General features: G+C 43.4%; 1 protein-coding gene across 1 annotated transcript; it reads right to left on the minus strand.

The window, feature by feature from the left end:
• Window positions 1-1,157: 1,157 nt before the first annotated feature.
• Window positions 1,158-2,756, minus strand: LOC137872959 (piggyBac transposable element-derived protein 4-like). Its single transcript, XM_068711499.1, has one exon. It carries the CDS (start codon window positions 2,754-2,756, stop codon window positions 1,158-1,160), a length of 1,599 nt encoding a protein of 532 aa, XP_068567600.1.
• Window positions 2,757-17,169: the final 14,413 nt, after the last annotated feature.

Consider the following 17,169-nt stretch of genomic DNA (forward strand, 5'->3'; position numbering starts at 1 on the left):
TAATAACGCGTTAACTTGCCCAGCACTATTTTAAATACTTCTCCATAACTTTCGCTACAGGTTAGCGGCTAGCTGAGTGTCTTCTTCTGCTTATTGGAGCTTGTTAAACAACCGACTGACGCATTACCGCCACCAAGTGGTGGGAAGCTATATTGTAACTGAGCGTCTCATAGATAATAGTAATATCTCTGGTGTCTTCAATTGATAACCTATGCGGTCCCGCGGCCCTCGCGGCACACAGGTGCAAAACTGAATGTTTTTGCAGCCCACCAGGTAGTGCTCACGGCCCCATGGTTAAGAATCACTGCTCTAGGGTGCCCTTCCACTTGAGAAAATGTAATACAGTTCTGTCTTGAGTGCCCTTCTAGTGGAGAAAAAGTGATGCAGTGCCCGGGTGCCCTTAAATGAAGAAACTGCGACAGCCACCCTAAAGTGCCCTTTGGGGTGGCTGTCAAACTGAAAATGCCAGTCCGCCGCTGCACAAACACATTAGTGAAGTCCATCACTGATGTTGAGCGATGAGGTCTGACTCATCGTGGCCGGTCCATTTCATCCCAAATGTGTTGGATGGAGTTGAGGTCAGAGCTCTCGATCAACTTCTTCCACACCATGCTCAAGAAAACATGTGTTGGCCTTGTGCAAAGGGTCATCGCCACATTGAAGCAGGGAAGGGCTTTCTCTGAACCACTGCCACACAGTTGGAAGAACACTATTGTCTAAAATACACTTTTGTTTCTGTGGCATTTGGGCTCATTTTGGCACCATCTGTGCCATTTGAATTTTCTCATCTACCAAACTCTATCTATCTATCTATATTTCACTTGTAAATTACTAATGGTGTTCAATACATTCAAATACAGCAGCATTGGACTTTTTTTGGAAAATTCATCCAGACCTTTTTCCCCATTCAAAAAACAACCACACAAATCAACTGAATGTTGAATCCAAATGGAACTGATTTAATTTTAGCAAACTGTAAACATTTGTAACAATACAAACTGTAAAAACACAGGTAAAACCAATAAACTATTTACATTATTTAGGTCTTGTGGGTGATGGGTTTTGTCTGGGTGGGATACTGAGCCATCAATGCACTCTAGTATCCCTGAAGGTCTTGTGGGTGATGGGCTTTGTCTGGGTGGGGTCCATCCATCAAGTTATTTCCCATCGTGCCACAGCTGGAAGCAGTTCTTTTTGGAAGTGAGGCAGAGAGGAACCGTACACTTCCTGCAATAAGTCGATGTCTTCACCCTCGACATTCCAGCATCGCGGCACCTCTTGCAATACTTCCTGCAGTCGCGTTCGAAAAACATGGGCATGCAAGTGATGGAGTTGGGTTTGGGCAGGGTGTCTGCTGAGCTTTCACCAAACTCCAGCATCTCCTTGGCCAACTGCTCCCTGAAGGTCTTGTGGGTGAAGGGCTTTGTCTGGGTGGGGTCCTGCCTCAACTTGAACAGCTCCTTGTGCAAAAGAAAACTGTTCACAACAGCGATGTCCATAAAGTGGTAAAAAAAAGTCTTGTACCACTTCATTGTCTTGTGGTGGACAGTGTAGGATCCGATCAGTGCATCGGACAAATCCACACCACCCATGCTACGATTGTAGTCCACGATGCTGTCTGGAACTGGTATGGACTTGGTATCCCACACCCCAGCCTCCTTTACCTTTCTCGTCACCATCTGTCCACTGTAGGCCTGATGCACTGTGGAACACATCGTTACCTCTCTCGAGTCCATCCACTTCACGAAGAGGAGTTTGCCACTCTTGATCCAACGCATGTCCCCCCTCTCAGCCTTTTTGGGCAGGGCGTTGGTCTGGGTCTTAAGGAAGCCAAGTTGATTTGCCCTGATGGTCCCACAACAGCCAATGTTCTTTTTTAACAGCTTGTTGAAGAGTGCAGGGCTTGTGTAGAAATTGTCAGTGTACAACATGTAGCCGCTACCGAGGTGACGAAAAGGCATAAGGTCCATCACTGATGAGTAACTCAGACCGCGGCCTGTGGTGGACTCACCTTTGCCTGAGTAGACAAAGAAATTCCATGTATAGCCAATCGATGAATCAGCCAGCACAAACAGTTTGTAACCCCACTTTATGGGCTTGTTCTTCATGTACTGCTTAAAGCTGATGCGGGCTTTGCTTGCAACCATCCGCTCATCAATGGACAGATTCTGATGCGGCTGGAAATGGGCTTTGCAGGCGTTCACCATCTGTGTGTAGAGGGGCTTTATCTTGAACAGTCGGTCATACTCAGCAGTGTTCTTTTTTTTGTCGTTTTCCTCGTCCTCTTTTGGGTCACTGAGGTGAAGTGACCAAAAAATGGCCTCAAAGCGTTCCCGTGTCATGCTGTCACCGGGGAACTGGAAGTTGTACGGCCATTTCTTCCTCCAGTAATCTGACCTATGGTGTACTGTCACAAGGCCAGTGAACACGATGATGGAGAGGAATATGTAAAAGTCCTTCATCGTGAGCACTTCCCACTTGAATTTCATCCCAGCTTGCTTTCTTTTAACAGCGTTGGCATTTGTGTTTTTAATGATTTTTCGGACAACAGTTGTGGAAAAAAAAAGCTGGAAGAGGCTGAGGGGAGACCATGCTGAGGTGGTGTCAAATGTGGGGCCTGGGATCCTGGCCGGCGTGAACCTGAGAGGGTCAGGTTTGATGCACTCCTCCTCTCTGTCATGCCACCTGTCGTCATCCACCACCACCTCCTCCTCGTCCTCCTCGTCCTCCTCCATCTCCTCCTCGTCCTCCTCCATCTCCTCCTCCTCCTCCTCCTCCTCCATCTCCTTCTCCTCCTCCATCTCCTCCTCCTCCTCCTCCTCCTCCTCCTCCTCCTCACTCTCTATAGATGCCAATCTACTTTTTCCACGCTTGGTAGCTGGAGAAGTTCCCAGAGAGGAGCGTCCTCTCTTCCGCGGAGTGGTTGGGGGAGTTGCTGCTGGGCCTGGCCGACGGTGTGAAAGTCCTGGAGCCGATTGTTGAGCAGCTTTTCGATGTGTTGGCTTAGGGGCACTTGAAGGTCTTCGGACACTGGCAAGGGGTGGCTTGTAATCCTCATCATTGTAATCCTCATCACTGTAAAAAAGAAGAAAAATAAATATATGCATGACAGATAGAAAATTCAACACCAATAAATCAATAAATATAACATGTATAAGACAATCCATACCTTTCCGATGATGGAAGACAGTAATCCGAGTCACTGGTGTCCTGTGTATTATCGGGATACACCAAATCCTCTTCATCTGACGATGAATCATTCGGACAAAGGAATGATTCATCCTCCACCTTTCTCAAAATAAATTCAAACAAATAAAATAAAAGTTACACACACGACGCTAAAACAAGCTGATGCTGTGTGTGTGTGTGTGTGTGTGTGTGTGTGAGAATGTGAGAGAGAGACCCACCGTTGCAGAAGATATCAGTGCTTGTTCATACTCTTCCACCTTGACCAAAGGCGGCAAAGGAGACGATCCGACTGATCTGGATGTGACGCTTTTCTACAACAGGAAAGAAATATTGTTGTTGTGTTAACTTCCTAGATTTATAAGTAGATTTCAAAATCCATGGTATCACCCCAAACAACAAATTTCTCTGTACTCGTTTGACTTCTCACTCTATACAGGTTGTCCTACTTACACTTAAGTCTAATCCTGGAATTGACAGTTTAACTACTTTCATCCCGTTCATCATGGTCGCTGGTGATGAGCTGTCCCTTCCTACGGGAACATAAGCAACATGTGAACTGGTTGAAGAAGTGTGCAAAGTAAATAATGAAGAAAATGCATGCAGAAAATAATCATCGTTGAACTACCTGTGTTTAAAATGGAAGGCGAACGGCTGCAGTCCATGTCCATCACCATCACACTATTCTGCTGCTCCATCACCTCAAACCCCTCCTCGGTTTTCACCTCAAACCCCTCCTCGGTTTTCACCTCAAACCCCTCCTCGGTTTTCACCTCAAACGCCTCCTCGGTTTTCACCTCAAACGCCTCCTCGGTTTTCACCTCAAACTCCTCCTCGGTTTTCACCTCAAACGCCTCCTCGGTTTTCACCTCAAACGCCTCCTCGGTTTTCACCTCAAACGCCTCCTCGGTTTTCACCTCAAACGCCTCCTCGGTTTTCACCTCAACTCTCTCTTGTTTTTCAGAATCCGAGGTGCTCCCTGGCTCACCACTTTCCACTTCTTCTTCAGCAGCTAGAGGGTAATCCTTCTCTCTGTGCTCAGAGGGTGTCGAAGAAGCTTTGCGAACACGCTCCATGTCTCCAACATCCACCGATGCTCCCGCCTCTGAAACAGCTTCCATGGACTCTCCGTCTGTCCCCTCTGTTACCTGTGTAAGACAATACACAATTTACATTATGTACACTTTATTAAAATTGAACGTTCTTATCTTTTTATAGAGTTCATGGCAAAACCGTTTCATTGCATTAGTTACAGGTGTACCTAATAAAGTGGCCACTGAGTGTGGATTCTCACATTTTTTGTTTGCAAAATGAACAGTGCTGGTATAACAGGTGAGGTATAGAAGTGTTTGAGAGTAAAACATCAGCATTGGCGTTTTTTAAAGAGAGCAAATTCATTCTACTTCTAATAAAATAATAAAACATTTCCCGCACACAGCGGAGGGAACGTACAATGACATTTTAAACCTTGAGCCACTCGGTCAAAAATTACCTTCAAGAAGTTCTTTCACTGAACCTCAAAACACAGTACGGGTTTGAAATAACACAGGCCACCGCTGTGAAGTATAGTGTAAGTTAAAGTTATTCACGCTCATGTGCACATTAATTACAAATTCTGCCTTTGTTTCTATATTTTTTTGTTTTATTGTTCCTATGCCTTCCTTCGTTTGATCTATATGCTTTAACATATTCTACACATACATGTTCTTGATATTTGCTGCCCCATCTTTTGTTCTTGATTGTGCAGTGTTTGCATTAGTTTGAATATGCCTGTTTTTATTTATTGTCATGTTTCTTCACTTTATTGTAAATCACTGTGAACAACACTTTCTGAAAAAAGCGATATAAATAGTTATTATGCATAAAATGAAATACAAAAGTAATGTTTTTCTTAAAAATCCTAAACATCAAATTTGGAAGGAAAATAAATAGTTTAAAGTAGGCTAATGTTGGGAACGAGAAGGAGCGTGTTTGAGTTAACAACTAATCTAAAACCTGGTGGCGTCTCTCGCGAGACCACAAGATGGCGCTAGACTCTAAAATGACGGTAGATAATAGAGATCTCGTTATCTACACGTGTTTGCAGCCGTTAGCGCAACCCCGGAGCTACATTAGCTTTACGCTATATGTATGTGTGGGTTAATAAAAGAAAAGAGAGAGCAAACGACACAAAATAAATCCTCCAAAACAAAAGGAGATCATCCCGCCGCGGTGGAGTACGGAAGATTGCTCTCTCGTTTACAGAAACGAAGCCGGCGACTCTTTGATTCGCACAGCCGTTTCTGAACTGATGAGAAACAACTTCCGCCTCTGCTAGCGGTGAACCATCTCAACACGATTTCAGTAGTATGAAATACACAGTAACTTCTACACAACATTAATCTCGGCGATTGTTGAGCATACACCACGTTATAAGAAGGAACGTAACTTTAACAAGATAATATACACAATAACCTAACTCTGCCCAGACTATATTTGCCTTACTATGAGGTGATTTCGTGGTTGAAGATGTGGTGCTTCTGAGTTTATCGGTGGAACTCAGGCAGTGCGGCTCCGTGCGGCGCAATAGATTCTCTCGGTAGCAGAGAATTTCTTCGGCACAGTAAGGGAATTCCCGTCCTTACGGCTGGCACAAAGTCGACTTGAGGAGGAACTTCTGCAGGAAAAGTGTTCCTTCCTCGTCTAGGATGCGGAACAAACAAAACAAACAGGAGTCAGGTGAACAAGTGATGCGTTCAAGCGCGCTCAGTAGTTTTGTAAACGAGACGCTTCCGGCCGTGAAATCGGAAGTCCTGCCTCGGCATCCCTGGTCTCGTCCAATGAGAGCAGCGGTACGTTCTCTCAACCAAACTACCTCCGAATTTAGCAACTCCACGTGTTAGCTTGTTGCTGATATAGCAACACTGCTCATGCAATGTAAACACAACTAGCGTCACTACTGAACAGCGGTTTAGCCAACTGCTACAATTCTAACGATAGGTTCGAAATGAGAGTATTGATTACCTCCGCCTGAGTCCCCTCCTTGGATTCAGCCATGTTATGATGATATGCAGACTAATTACATGTCCTGTAAACAAGAGAAGAACTAGCTCACCATTTGCTAAGCTAACACTAGCCTGCTTACAAGTCTGCACAACTCACCTCCACTCAGTCTGCCGCAGACTCATTGAACAGCATTTTCTTTAGGAAAAAGTGCCTTGGTGTAGGAATTTGTCTCCTCTGAAGTGTAGTTCGAAATTTTTGGATACAACTTAAGCAAAGCTCCACTACAGCACACTCTTCCAGGAGTTATGTCGAGATGTGGTACTTTGTGGTAAAGATATTATAGTAGAATATCGACAATTTCTCTTCTTATTCTAACAGTTCTGCTGTTGGTACAAATAAAACAAAAAACACAACATTTAATAGCCTTTTTCGACAAGACAGTAAGCATGTTTGGAACAACCATTCCCCTCACACTCACGTTTCCACCGTTGTCTTCCGGCAACAACTCACCCCTCGCGAGATCAGAACGGGACTTCCTCTTTAGCGAGACTTGGTTAGACACATACAGACAGGGCCGAGAACACTGTTACCCCGTTACTGTTGTTAATACTCATAAACAGTTTTATAAAGGTTGATTTATTACTTATGCATAAAACCTGCACAACATACTGTATTTACATAAACACATGCTTTAATACTCTGCTTACAACAGGAACAAGGTGGTAAGAAAAATGTTTGTACATTCATGTGAAAAATTCATGAAGATAATACACCATTATGGGCTCACTGACACTGTGACATCGTACATCAGTTTTTGTGAGAAATGTGTGTGCCGACAAAAACCTTCTGCACATTCAACAACAATAAACCTTGGTTCACTGCTAGACTCAGGCAGCTTCGTCGGGCTGAGGAGGAGGCCTACAGAGGTGGGGACAGGATCCTGTACAACCAGGCCAGAAACACATTGACGAGGGAGATCAGGGTAGCAAAGAGAGGCTACACTGAGAAGCTGGAAAAAAAGCTTTCCGCAAACGACCCCTCGTCAGTTTGGGGAGGCCTGGAAGCACTCACCAATACAGGAGACCACCCCCCCACTGAGGACAATCACCAACTGGCTGACGACCTGAATGTCTTCCACTGCAGGTTTGATAAGCCCACTTTCCCCCCCCCAACTGCCCTATCATGAAACAACCACCTACACCCCCTGCCTCCTTCTCACCTCTCCCAACCGACCCCCCACCGGCACTGAGGATCTGTGAAGAGGATGCGAGTCGGCTCTTCCATAGCCCAGACGGTGCGTCACCCTCCTGCCTGAAAGTCTGTGCTGACCAGCTGGCCCCCATCTTCACACAGATCTTCAACCGATCACTGGAACTATGTGAAGTCCCCTCCTGCTTCAAACGCTCCACAATCATCCCGGTTCCCAAGAAATCCTCCATCACAGAATTAAATGACTACAGGCCCGTCGCCCTGACGTCTGTGGTCATGAAATCATGAAATCCTTTGAGAAACTGGTGTTGACCCATCTGAAGGACATCACAGGGCCCCTGCTGGACCCTCTGCAGTTTACAGGGACTTCAAACTATTTACCATACTCAACAACACTGTGTCCGCTGTGGAGACCTTCAAGCTTCTGGGATCCACAGTCTCCCAGGACTTGAAGTGGGCCCCCAACATCAACACCATCAGGAAAAAGGCCCAGCAGAGGTTGTGCTTCCTGCGCCAGCTCAGGAAGTTCAATCTTCCTCAGGAGCTGCTGATCCTGTTTTACTCAGCCATCATCCACTCTGTTCTCTGCTCCTCTATCACTGTGTGGTTTGGATCGGCCACCAAACAGTACAGAAACAGACTACAACGGATTGTCAGGTCTGCAGAGAGGATCATTGGTTCCAGCCTGCCCTCCATCCTAGATTTGTACACCTCCAGAGTCAGGAAACGGGCCTTAAAGATCACTGGAGACCCTTCACACGCTGGACACAAGCTGTCCCCACTCCTTCCCTCTGGTAGGCGCTACAGGGCTCTGTACGCCAAAACCACCAGACACGGGAACAGCTTCTTTCCACTGGCCGTCACTCTGATGAACAATAAATAAGTCATACTGCACTACTACCTCTGTTTGCACTATTACCACCACTTCCACTATCACCTCAATTCAATTGCCATTGTTGTTTATAGGTTTATGTTCACATGTGTGAAAATATATATATATATATATATATATATATATATATACACACACACACACACTTTTTTTTGGATATATATTTATACTTATATTGTATATAGCTGTTACATGTTTATACCTACATCTGCTCTACTTTTTTGCTGCCCTTTTTTATTCTTTATATATTTTTTCTTGTTTATTGTAAAATAGTGTATATACATTGAGAGCGGCGTATAACCGAAGCCAAATTCCATGTATGCGTATGCCCCAGACCCCAAATACATGAAATGTATGTGGGCAGGGCTGTCCATATACTTTTGGCCATATGGTGCTCAAATAGGGGACGTATTACTGGTAGGTGTGTGTCTTTGGCATTCTCTGCTGGAGCTTCAGAGAAGTTTTCCTACTGTCCAATTCATCCATGAAGCCTTCGTCCACTGACTCGCTGTCCACCTCCTCTCCCTCAACCTCTGTGGGCAGGAACACATGAAGCTGAGTGCGAGCTGGACTGGCGGCAGAAGCAGCAGAAGCCAGAGCGGGGCGTTCACTGCAGCCCGGGAGACAAGGCCTCCCAACGACAGACAAAGGCTCTCCCTGAGACGACGAGTTGCGATACTGCATCGCCAAAGGCCGGAGGTCACCCTGTACCATCTCTGAGCTCAGGGAGGGGTTGTGCGAATGGCGCCTCACTGGTCTCGGCTTTGAGCCGGGCTGGATGGCCTGGGAGAAGTGAATATAGGCCGGTCTGCTGCAGCTTTGGACCTGCTGGCGGTTCTGCTGCTGACGAGGCTGGCTGGTCACGGGTGGCCGGTAGGTCTTGCAGGTGAGTGGGACTGATGACTTGGAAAATGGAGGAGGGGGCGGGGGTCTCTTTTGTACAACACTGGGGTGACGCTCGCCAGAGAATCCCTCGAATAAGATGTTCTCATCTGGGGTGAGGAGGGACGGCTCACTGAAGGAAGGAGACAGTAATGGGGGTTTTTTAGTCATAAAAAACATTTTCAGGAATATATGTTGATATGCCATGCCAGCAGCTCTGTGAGGCTGTACTTAGGCCCAGCAGTGCTTTCAAGGTATGCAGGACTTTTCTAGAACAATGATGTATGGACTCCATCTCACCCAATCACAATGCTGACTTGCTGGTATGTTTTCCATGTGCACCATCTTAATTGAGCATGTTAGCATGCCAACATTTGCTAATTAGCACTTAACACAAAGTACAGCTGTACAGTACAGTACGGAGGCTAAGGGAAATGTAGTCTTGCAGGTATTTAGTCATACATTTTTGTTTTTTATTTGAAAAAATATTTTTCACCTGATGATGGCGCTTGATGGAAAGTAAAAATCACCAAAATGTTAACAATTCATCCTGAGGGGGGCCATGCATTTCTAAATTAAATTTGGCCGAAATCTACCCAGTAACTGTTGAGACGTTTCACCCAAAAACCACAAATGTAAACCTCATGGTGGTGTTGGAGGAAAAAGTCAGAGGATCACCAAAGTCAGAGAGATTCATCCTCTGGAAACCATGAATATCTCTTCCAAATTTAGATTTTAAAAGCCAATCCATTCAATAGTTGTTTTGTCTTCCTCTTCCTCATCTATTTGATGGTTATTCAAAACCTGCTCTCCTTGGGTGAGCGGGTTTGTGTGTGTGTTTAAGAGCCTCAAACGCGTGTGTTAGTGTCTACGCCTCACTCGGGTTTCTCCCCCCCTGAGTGAAGCCAGTGTGGGTGCTGCATCAGGCGATGGATCGGCTTCCACACCTGAGATTTATGACACACTGGTCGACGGCCTTCTGTAGTCAAAGCAAACCAGCTGGGATGTGTGTGTGTGTGTGTGTGTGTGTGTGTGTGTGTGTGTGTGTGTGTCATCGGACTTATTTCCTGCATTATGCTATCAAATTGGGACGGGCCAGAGAGGAAACAATTACACTGTAATTCCAGTCAAGCGTTGAACCTTTGCCAGGCACTTCTGCTGAAATGAATAGAGAGATGGTGGATGATGGGAGAGCGGAGATGACATACAGGTGATTAATCACATTCAAACGTGCACGGTCAGCACCTGGTGTCCTTTATTGTGAACACACTGATGTGACTCAGGCAGGCCTTTGTTTGGTGTTGTTTCTTAAAGACGTTTTTTTTGCCAGTTTATGTATGTTATGACACTTAATACACATTGCACATAAATATAATATAAATGTGCTCAGTAAAATCAGGTCTGTTTATTTTTATAGCCCAAATTCACAAGTGTACCTCAGAGCGCTCCTCACTCTGTACCCATCACAACAACCTCCATCCTTATACTCTCAGTTTGGATAAGGAGATGCTCCAGACGAACAAATAATGAATAAAATAATAATAACAATTAAAGCTGCAAGCAGCGATGAACGGGCCCTCGCACCTTTGCGTACGTCGGGGGTACTTGCGAGACATCGACTTACACGAGAATGTCTGCGAACATCGGACGACGCGAACAAGAGTTAGACGTTTTTTTCCTGCATAGAGTATTTGACCGTGGAAACTATGCTGTGCAAATAGTCCACCACTTCCTGTAACCACTGTGTGGCGCTAAACAACGTGCGTCAACATGTATTATGTTGCTCTATATCAAGTGTAAACCACATTGTGTAAAAGTCATGTAAATCAGATGCTGTTTGTCACAAAATGCAGATTTCCTTTGGCCAGCAGGTGGCACTTTGAGTATTAGTGAAAAATAGCTTGTAAACATCCTCAGGCAATGAGTGTTGTCAAGCATGGGAACGTTTGGGAACGTTTGGAACAAGTCCAGCTGAGTTACCTCAGTTTTTTCATGGGGAATCACTTAAAGTAGCCACCCGCTACGGCTAAGCCATTCCGTCAAAAACGCAAAAATCACAATGGTCTTGAGACTGTACTGACCAAATTTGAAGTGGATCTGACAAAGTCCCTATAGGAGTTCGTTAAAGTATAGTGACTACAAATAGGCCAAAATCTATGGAAAAATTACACAAAAATCAAAATGTGCGACTTCCGGTATGGTTTAGAGCATAGTCCCAAGAGACTTATTTTTAAGCAATACATGTTCCTACCAAGTTTCATACATGTACCTTAAAGGTAGCGTTGGGGCTGTTTTTCTGAAATATTGTAGGGGGAGCTATGGAGGCAATTTAAAATGGCCAAGCCAAAAACCCATATGAAATATGTCTTCCCATTACCTATGAGACATGTACAAAGTTTCATGAGTTTTTGATTATCTTAAGCCACTGAACAATCAGCTTCCTTTTTCATGGCGAGTGATGCGTTGCCATGGCAACAGTGGTCAACAAAAACTCACAATATTCATGTTGAAGCATCTTCAATGGCTATTCTTGCCAAATTTGAGACTGATCAGGTCAATTGGCTAGTAGGAGTAGATAAAAGTATAAAATACAACATTTTCTTTTGCCAGTAGGTGGCGCTATGAGGTATTGACATTTCTGCATTTGAAATGTGGTAAGGGTTGAAGTAGCATCATGCATAAGAAATTTTGTGCAGATTAGATAATGTACCTTGGAGTTGGAGTTAACAACTTCCTTTTTCCCGGCCAATGAGGCAAAATGGCCGCCACGCCACATTAAGGTTCTTCCATGAAAACTCACGAATTTAATAACTTTTCATCACAAAGGTCTTAAGAGCATCCTGACCAAATTTGAAGTCGATCGCATGAATTCTGTAGGAGGAGTTTGTTAAAATACAAAGACTGAAAATGTGAAAAATCACAAAAAAGCAGAAAATGGGTGAATTAATGTAGTGCCCCCTAGCGGTTGAATGGAATAAAAATGTCAGGTTATATGTATTGAATTACAAGCCACGCCCCAAGAAGGTCATTGGTCCGTATCTTCTAAACACTATAAGATATGAACAAGCTTTTGATAACTTTTTGTGATCTAGATCCAATAATGATACACAGCAAATTTGGTAGCAATCGGACAAAGCGTGTAGGAGGAGTTTGCAAAAATTTGTTTTTCACAAAATTCAAGATGGCGGGAAATTTTGGTAGGCAGAGCTTAGGGGTCTGAGAGGCTTTTTTGTAGAGCTAGTGGAGCTGGACATGTGTGTCGAATTTCAAGTAAATCTGAGATAGTGGCCGAGGGGCGTCACTGGTCCAACTTGTAATTGCTCGAGAGCCATTTTCTAAACCCAAATTTGCAACATATATCAGATGGATATTTTCACCAGGCCTGACAAGTCTGCACAATTTGGTGAGTTTTCATACATGGCAAGTACCCCAAAAAAGCCCCCAAAGTGTAAAAATAAAAATCTGAAAATAATAAAAAAACATTAGAATTTCAATAGGGCCTTCGCTGGCCTGACGTTGTTGGTTGCTCGGGCCCTAATTAAAGCTGCAAGCAGCGATGAACGGGCCCTCGCACTTTTGCGCATGTCGGGGGTTTTAGAGCTAAATCATGCTCTAAATTTTGAATTTAGCACCTTTCGTTTAAAATAGCCTTTGTGGTTTAACTGTCAACTATTTAAAATCTGCTGCTCAATTGCATTTTTCCCCATTTGTCTCTGGGAATAATGTTTGGAATAACAAACAGGGAAATTGTATTTTTTCACATTTAATTAGTAACCAAATATATAGTGGGGGACCAATACTCAAATTTAAACGCTTACTTGAATAAAAACTACATTTAATGTGATAAACAGTAACTGTTTCTTATCAAAACACCATACAGGTCTGTTCTCAATACTGATTATCTCCAAAGATAAGATTAGTTGAGTAATTTAATGAAATAAAAAACATTCAGGAGGAACTTTGGCATCTATGATTTATTATAAAACCTTCTGTTGGAGTCATTGTTGTGGTCAGTCAGTAGATATGTGCAGCAAGGCAGCTTGGTTTGGAATGTCCAATAAACTTAAGAAAATGCAACCGACGCTGTTGCATTTCTGGTAAGGACACTGAATCATAATATCATGATGTATTAAACCATAATTGCAATGCTGAATTATTGTGTGGAGATTGCCTGAAACTAACTATATTTTTCAGGAAAACCTGTGTGAAAATGTCAGTCAATTCAATGTTAATGTTAACATGTAAAGAGTAGCGGTCACCGTGGAGTTCTGAACATGAGTCTGAGAGCAGGGAGCCGGAATTTTTTGAGTTATAGAATATGGAATGGTATGGCCTCATAATGACGTCAGCAGGACGTGTCTATATATATGAGGGACTCTTGTGTTTCCAGTCAGTCAACCTTTCGATTGAGACACACCATTGTGACAGAGAAGGAATCTTCAACTGAAACAAACCATTTTGAGAGAAAAGGAATTTTCAACTGAGATAAACCACCGATAGAGACAGAACTGTTTATCACTTACAGACTGCATTTATACAAGACCTTGTTTACCAGCTAATAAATGGAGCGGGGTACAAACAACAGGAGGCCCCGGGGCCGCTGGTACAACCAGGACCAAGCCAGACAGCTGAATTACACTGTAATAGCCGGCTCAGTCATTTCGCAGGAGGGTGCCCTAAACTGCTCGGAGTCTGACCCAAGGAAGGAGCTCCTCAAAGAACTGGAGGAGGCTAGACAGCAGGTGGCCCGTCAGAAGAGCCTGAAAGAAATGTTCATTAACAAAAAGAAGGCCACGTGTGATGAACTGCAGAGACCTTGACCACCTTCAGGATCGCCACTGAGGTTCGAAGCACCATCAAAACAAAGAAGAAGAAGGTGCTTCAAAAGGACTATGAGGAAGTGTCTCAAATTATCAAGAAACGTTCTCAGCGGAGATCCAGGTTGAGAACAATAAAAGTGAAGCTCTCCAACAACAACTTGAGAAACTGAAACTTTCAAATTCGATCAATCTGAGGTATGAAACTGAGCTTGAGGCTGAAAGAGAAAAGAGCGACAGCCTTCAGAAACAGCTTGAGAAAGAGACACAGTCCAAAGCTGAAAAGGCGAAAGAAAACCTGGAGGCCATAAAGCAGCTGATGGCTGAGAAGAAAATTCTGGAGGAGGAGATCAGGACCCTGAAGGTTCTGAGAAAGAGAAGACGTATTTGAACAACCAACCAGGAGCAGGTCACTAAGCTTCAGACTGAGGAGGTCAGTCAGGGCCTACAAACTGAACGTGACAAGCTCAAAGAAGCAGGAGAAAAACGCCTTCCCTGATTCACCAAATCCTGAGGGGCTGACAGACTCTGAGGGGAAGAAAAAAAAGAAACTCTCAGTCTGGAAAAAACGAAAACGTTCCATTTTTTATATCATTTAATATAATATAATATATATGTAATATAATATAATAAAATCTATATTTGATATAATATAATAAAATATAATCTATAATATAAATAAATATGTGAAGCAAATATAAATAAAAAAAACAAATATCATTCAAAATGTTTGCTTGTTTTGTTGTATTTTTTTCGGACAGTTGAGTTGATGACACAACATTCCACTTGTGTTGGGTCTATACTGGACTCATTTTTAAAGAATCTGCTATTTTATATATTTATAATTTTTTTCTATCAGCTTACAAGTTCCTCTACTTTTAAACAACAAAAGGTTAAATGGTGAAAAAATAAACTAAACATTACTCTTATATTCTGCCAGCTCTTTGGTTTAGTTAACTAAAACTGCTCAGCCAAAGTTTGCAAAAGATTTAGGTCATGGTTAAAGAAAAAAAGGCATGATGGATAAGCACTCACAGCTGTGCAACATGTATGAAGCTCGACCCATCAGTGGGAAACAGCCTACCAGCACCTCTAAAGCAACAACAGTGCTGTGTGTGTTGAACCTAAATCCAGGTTTCCATGTTATGAAGGCGGCTCTCTTTTAACCTGGCTATGCAGACCTAACAAGAGCCCTGGTTTTACAGTTCTGCGGCGGTGGTTCACTTCTTAGCGGGGTAGATTGCCGTAATTAATGCTGCACACCTAACCTGTTCTGGAGCAGTCTCAAATATAATACAGAGCATTGGATCCACAATAAAAATGTATTTTTATTATAGTAATGGGGAGATGTGCAGACTGTGATTTTGAAAAGATTTTATGAGAACATCTGGTGCCCAAATGCAGCACTGAATACAGGGAAGCATATTATCAATGCTTGCAATCATATAGCATGTTAAAATATAGGGGGGGGGGGGGGGGGGATTCATATCACAATTTTCAGGGCCCGAGGTGATGCCTTTACATTTTTTGGTAAAAATGAACGGTTAATGTATTTACAAAATAGTAAATTTGTCTTTGATTTAATTCATCAACAAAGAGTTTCAGGCCAAATGATTCAGATTACAACCTCCACGCTTCTTAATATCTCTTAACATTTAATAAATTTACCTCTTTTCCTTTGACATAAATGTTATTTAACTATTAAATAAAACACCCAGTAATTGTTGAAAAAAAAACATTTTGTTGAACAAAACTGCATTTTGACATGTCTGTGTGGAAGTTTCACAATGTAAAACGAAATTTAAGTGTTACATCAGTAATATTTGTCTGTGTTGATGTTTCATTGTATTGTTTTAAAACATGATAATATATTGTTTTGAAAGTGAAATACAGCTGGAACTGGAGAAACAAATATTTTTTCACCCAGATAGTTTGAAGAGTCTTTGAGGCGTCTGGAGATGAACTTAACAGCAGCAGAATTTACTGTGAATAACAGGATGTTTAAAAAAAAAAAGTAATAATAATAAAGCCAAGAAGGAAAGGACTTTTCCAAAGAAACAGGTGCTGGGCTCAGTGACTCCGATGTAAACCAGGGCTCCATATGAAGTGAGCCCACCTGGTTCTTCAGCTAAATTGTGATGTGCAGCTCACCTAAGACGAGCCGTGCTGCTCCGCCCGCGAAGCCCCTCGGCTGTAGCTACCAGTGAGGGCAGCCTCACAGGGGTCCTGGCCCCCCTGGCTCCTCCTGCTGCGGGTGGAGGGTGTACAGAGCTGGGGAGCAGGTAGGTCTGAACCAAAACTCTGCCCTTCTGGACGGCCCTCCCATGCCACCTTCCACTGATGTCCAAACCCAGGCCGAGCACGGCCGTCGGGGGCGCAGCCCCAGCGGTGCCACTCATTGGACTCTGACTTTGTGCCACACCTTTTTTTGGGGGGGAGGGGAGTTACCTGGAAATGTCCTCCGAAAGTTAAAGTAGAAACTGGTTTACCCTGCCACACATGGACCTCCCCGACAAAAGACGAGATGATGACTATAGATAGCGAGCAAAGTGAACTACAGCAAAGACCTAGATCTGATTAAGTCTGTAGGACATGTAGGGGGGTCGGATGGTTAGGGGATTATACTGCTCCACCTGTGGGCAGCTGACGCCATCAATGATGCATCTCCATTAATGATGCATGGCTGGAGCTGGTCAGGTGGACACCACCTACTTTGCCTCCTCTCCCTCTCTCCCTTTCCCTCTCCCCCAGGTCAGCTTACAGCCGGAGGGAGCATGTGGTAAATAGGCAGAAGACAGCGAGTGTTGGGTTGAACGTGCAGGAAATGCAGATGTGATTCAAATAAAATAAACTATATTATTTATTCTTGTAAAACCTGGGTACGTTTTGGGGTACAGCACGTGGGAAATAAAACAGTTCCCTTTCTGTACCTCCCACAGTTTTGATATATTAGAAATGACTTGATGAATTGTGCAGAATATCAGTGTTATTTTAATCGCAAACCTCAGTTTGTTTTTTTGGTACTATACAGTCACAGTTATCAAACTTTATGGTCCCCTTACAGGAGAGAAAACCTCTTAATGCCAAATAAGCATGTTTACTACCATTTTGACTCTAAGGTACTATTGGAAGTATTTGTATCCTAAAATCTTTAAACCAAAATACTTTAGACCGTGTGATCGTGATAAACTTGGTATC

Source organism: Cebidichthys violaceus, unplaced genomic scaffold, assembly GCF_023349555.1.
Source record: "Cebidichthys violaceus isolate CVI_PGR_0920_01 unplaced genomic scaffold, fCebVio1.0.p SCAF_16, whole genome shotgun sequence".
NCBI classification, from domain to species: Eukaryota; Metazoa; Chordata; class Actinopteri; order Perciformes; family Stichaeidae; genus Cebidichthys; species Cebidichthys violaceus.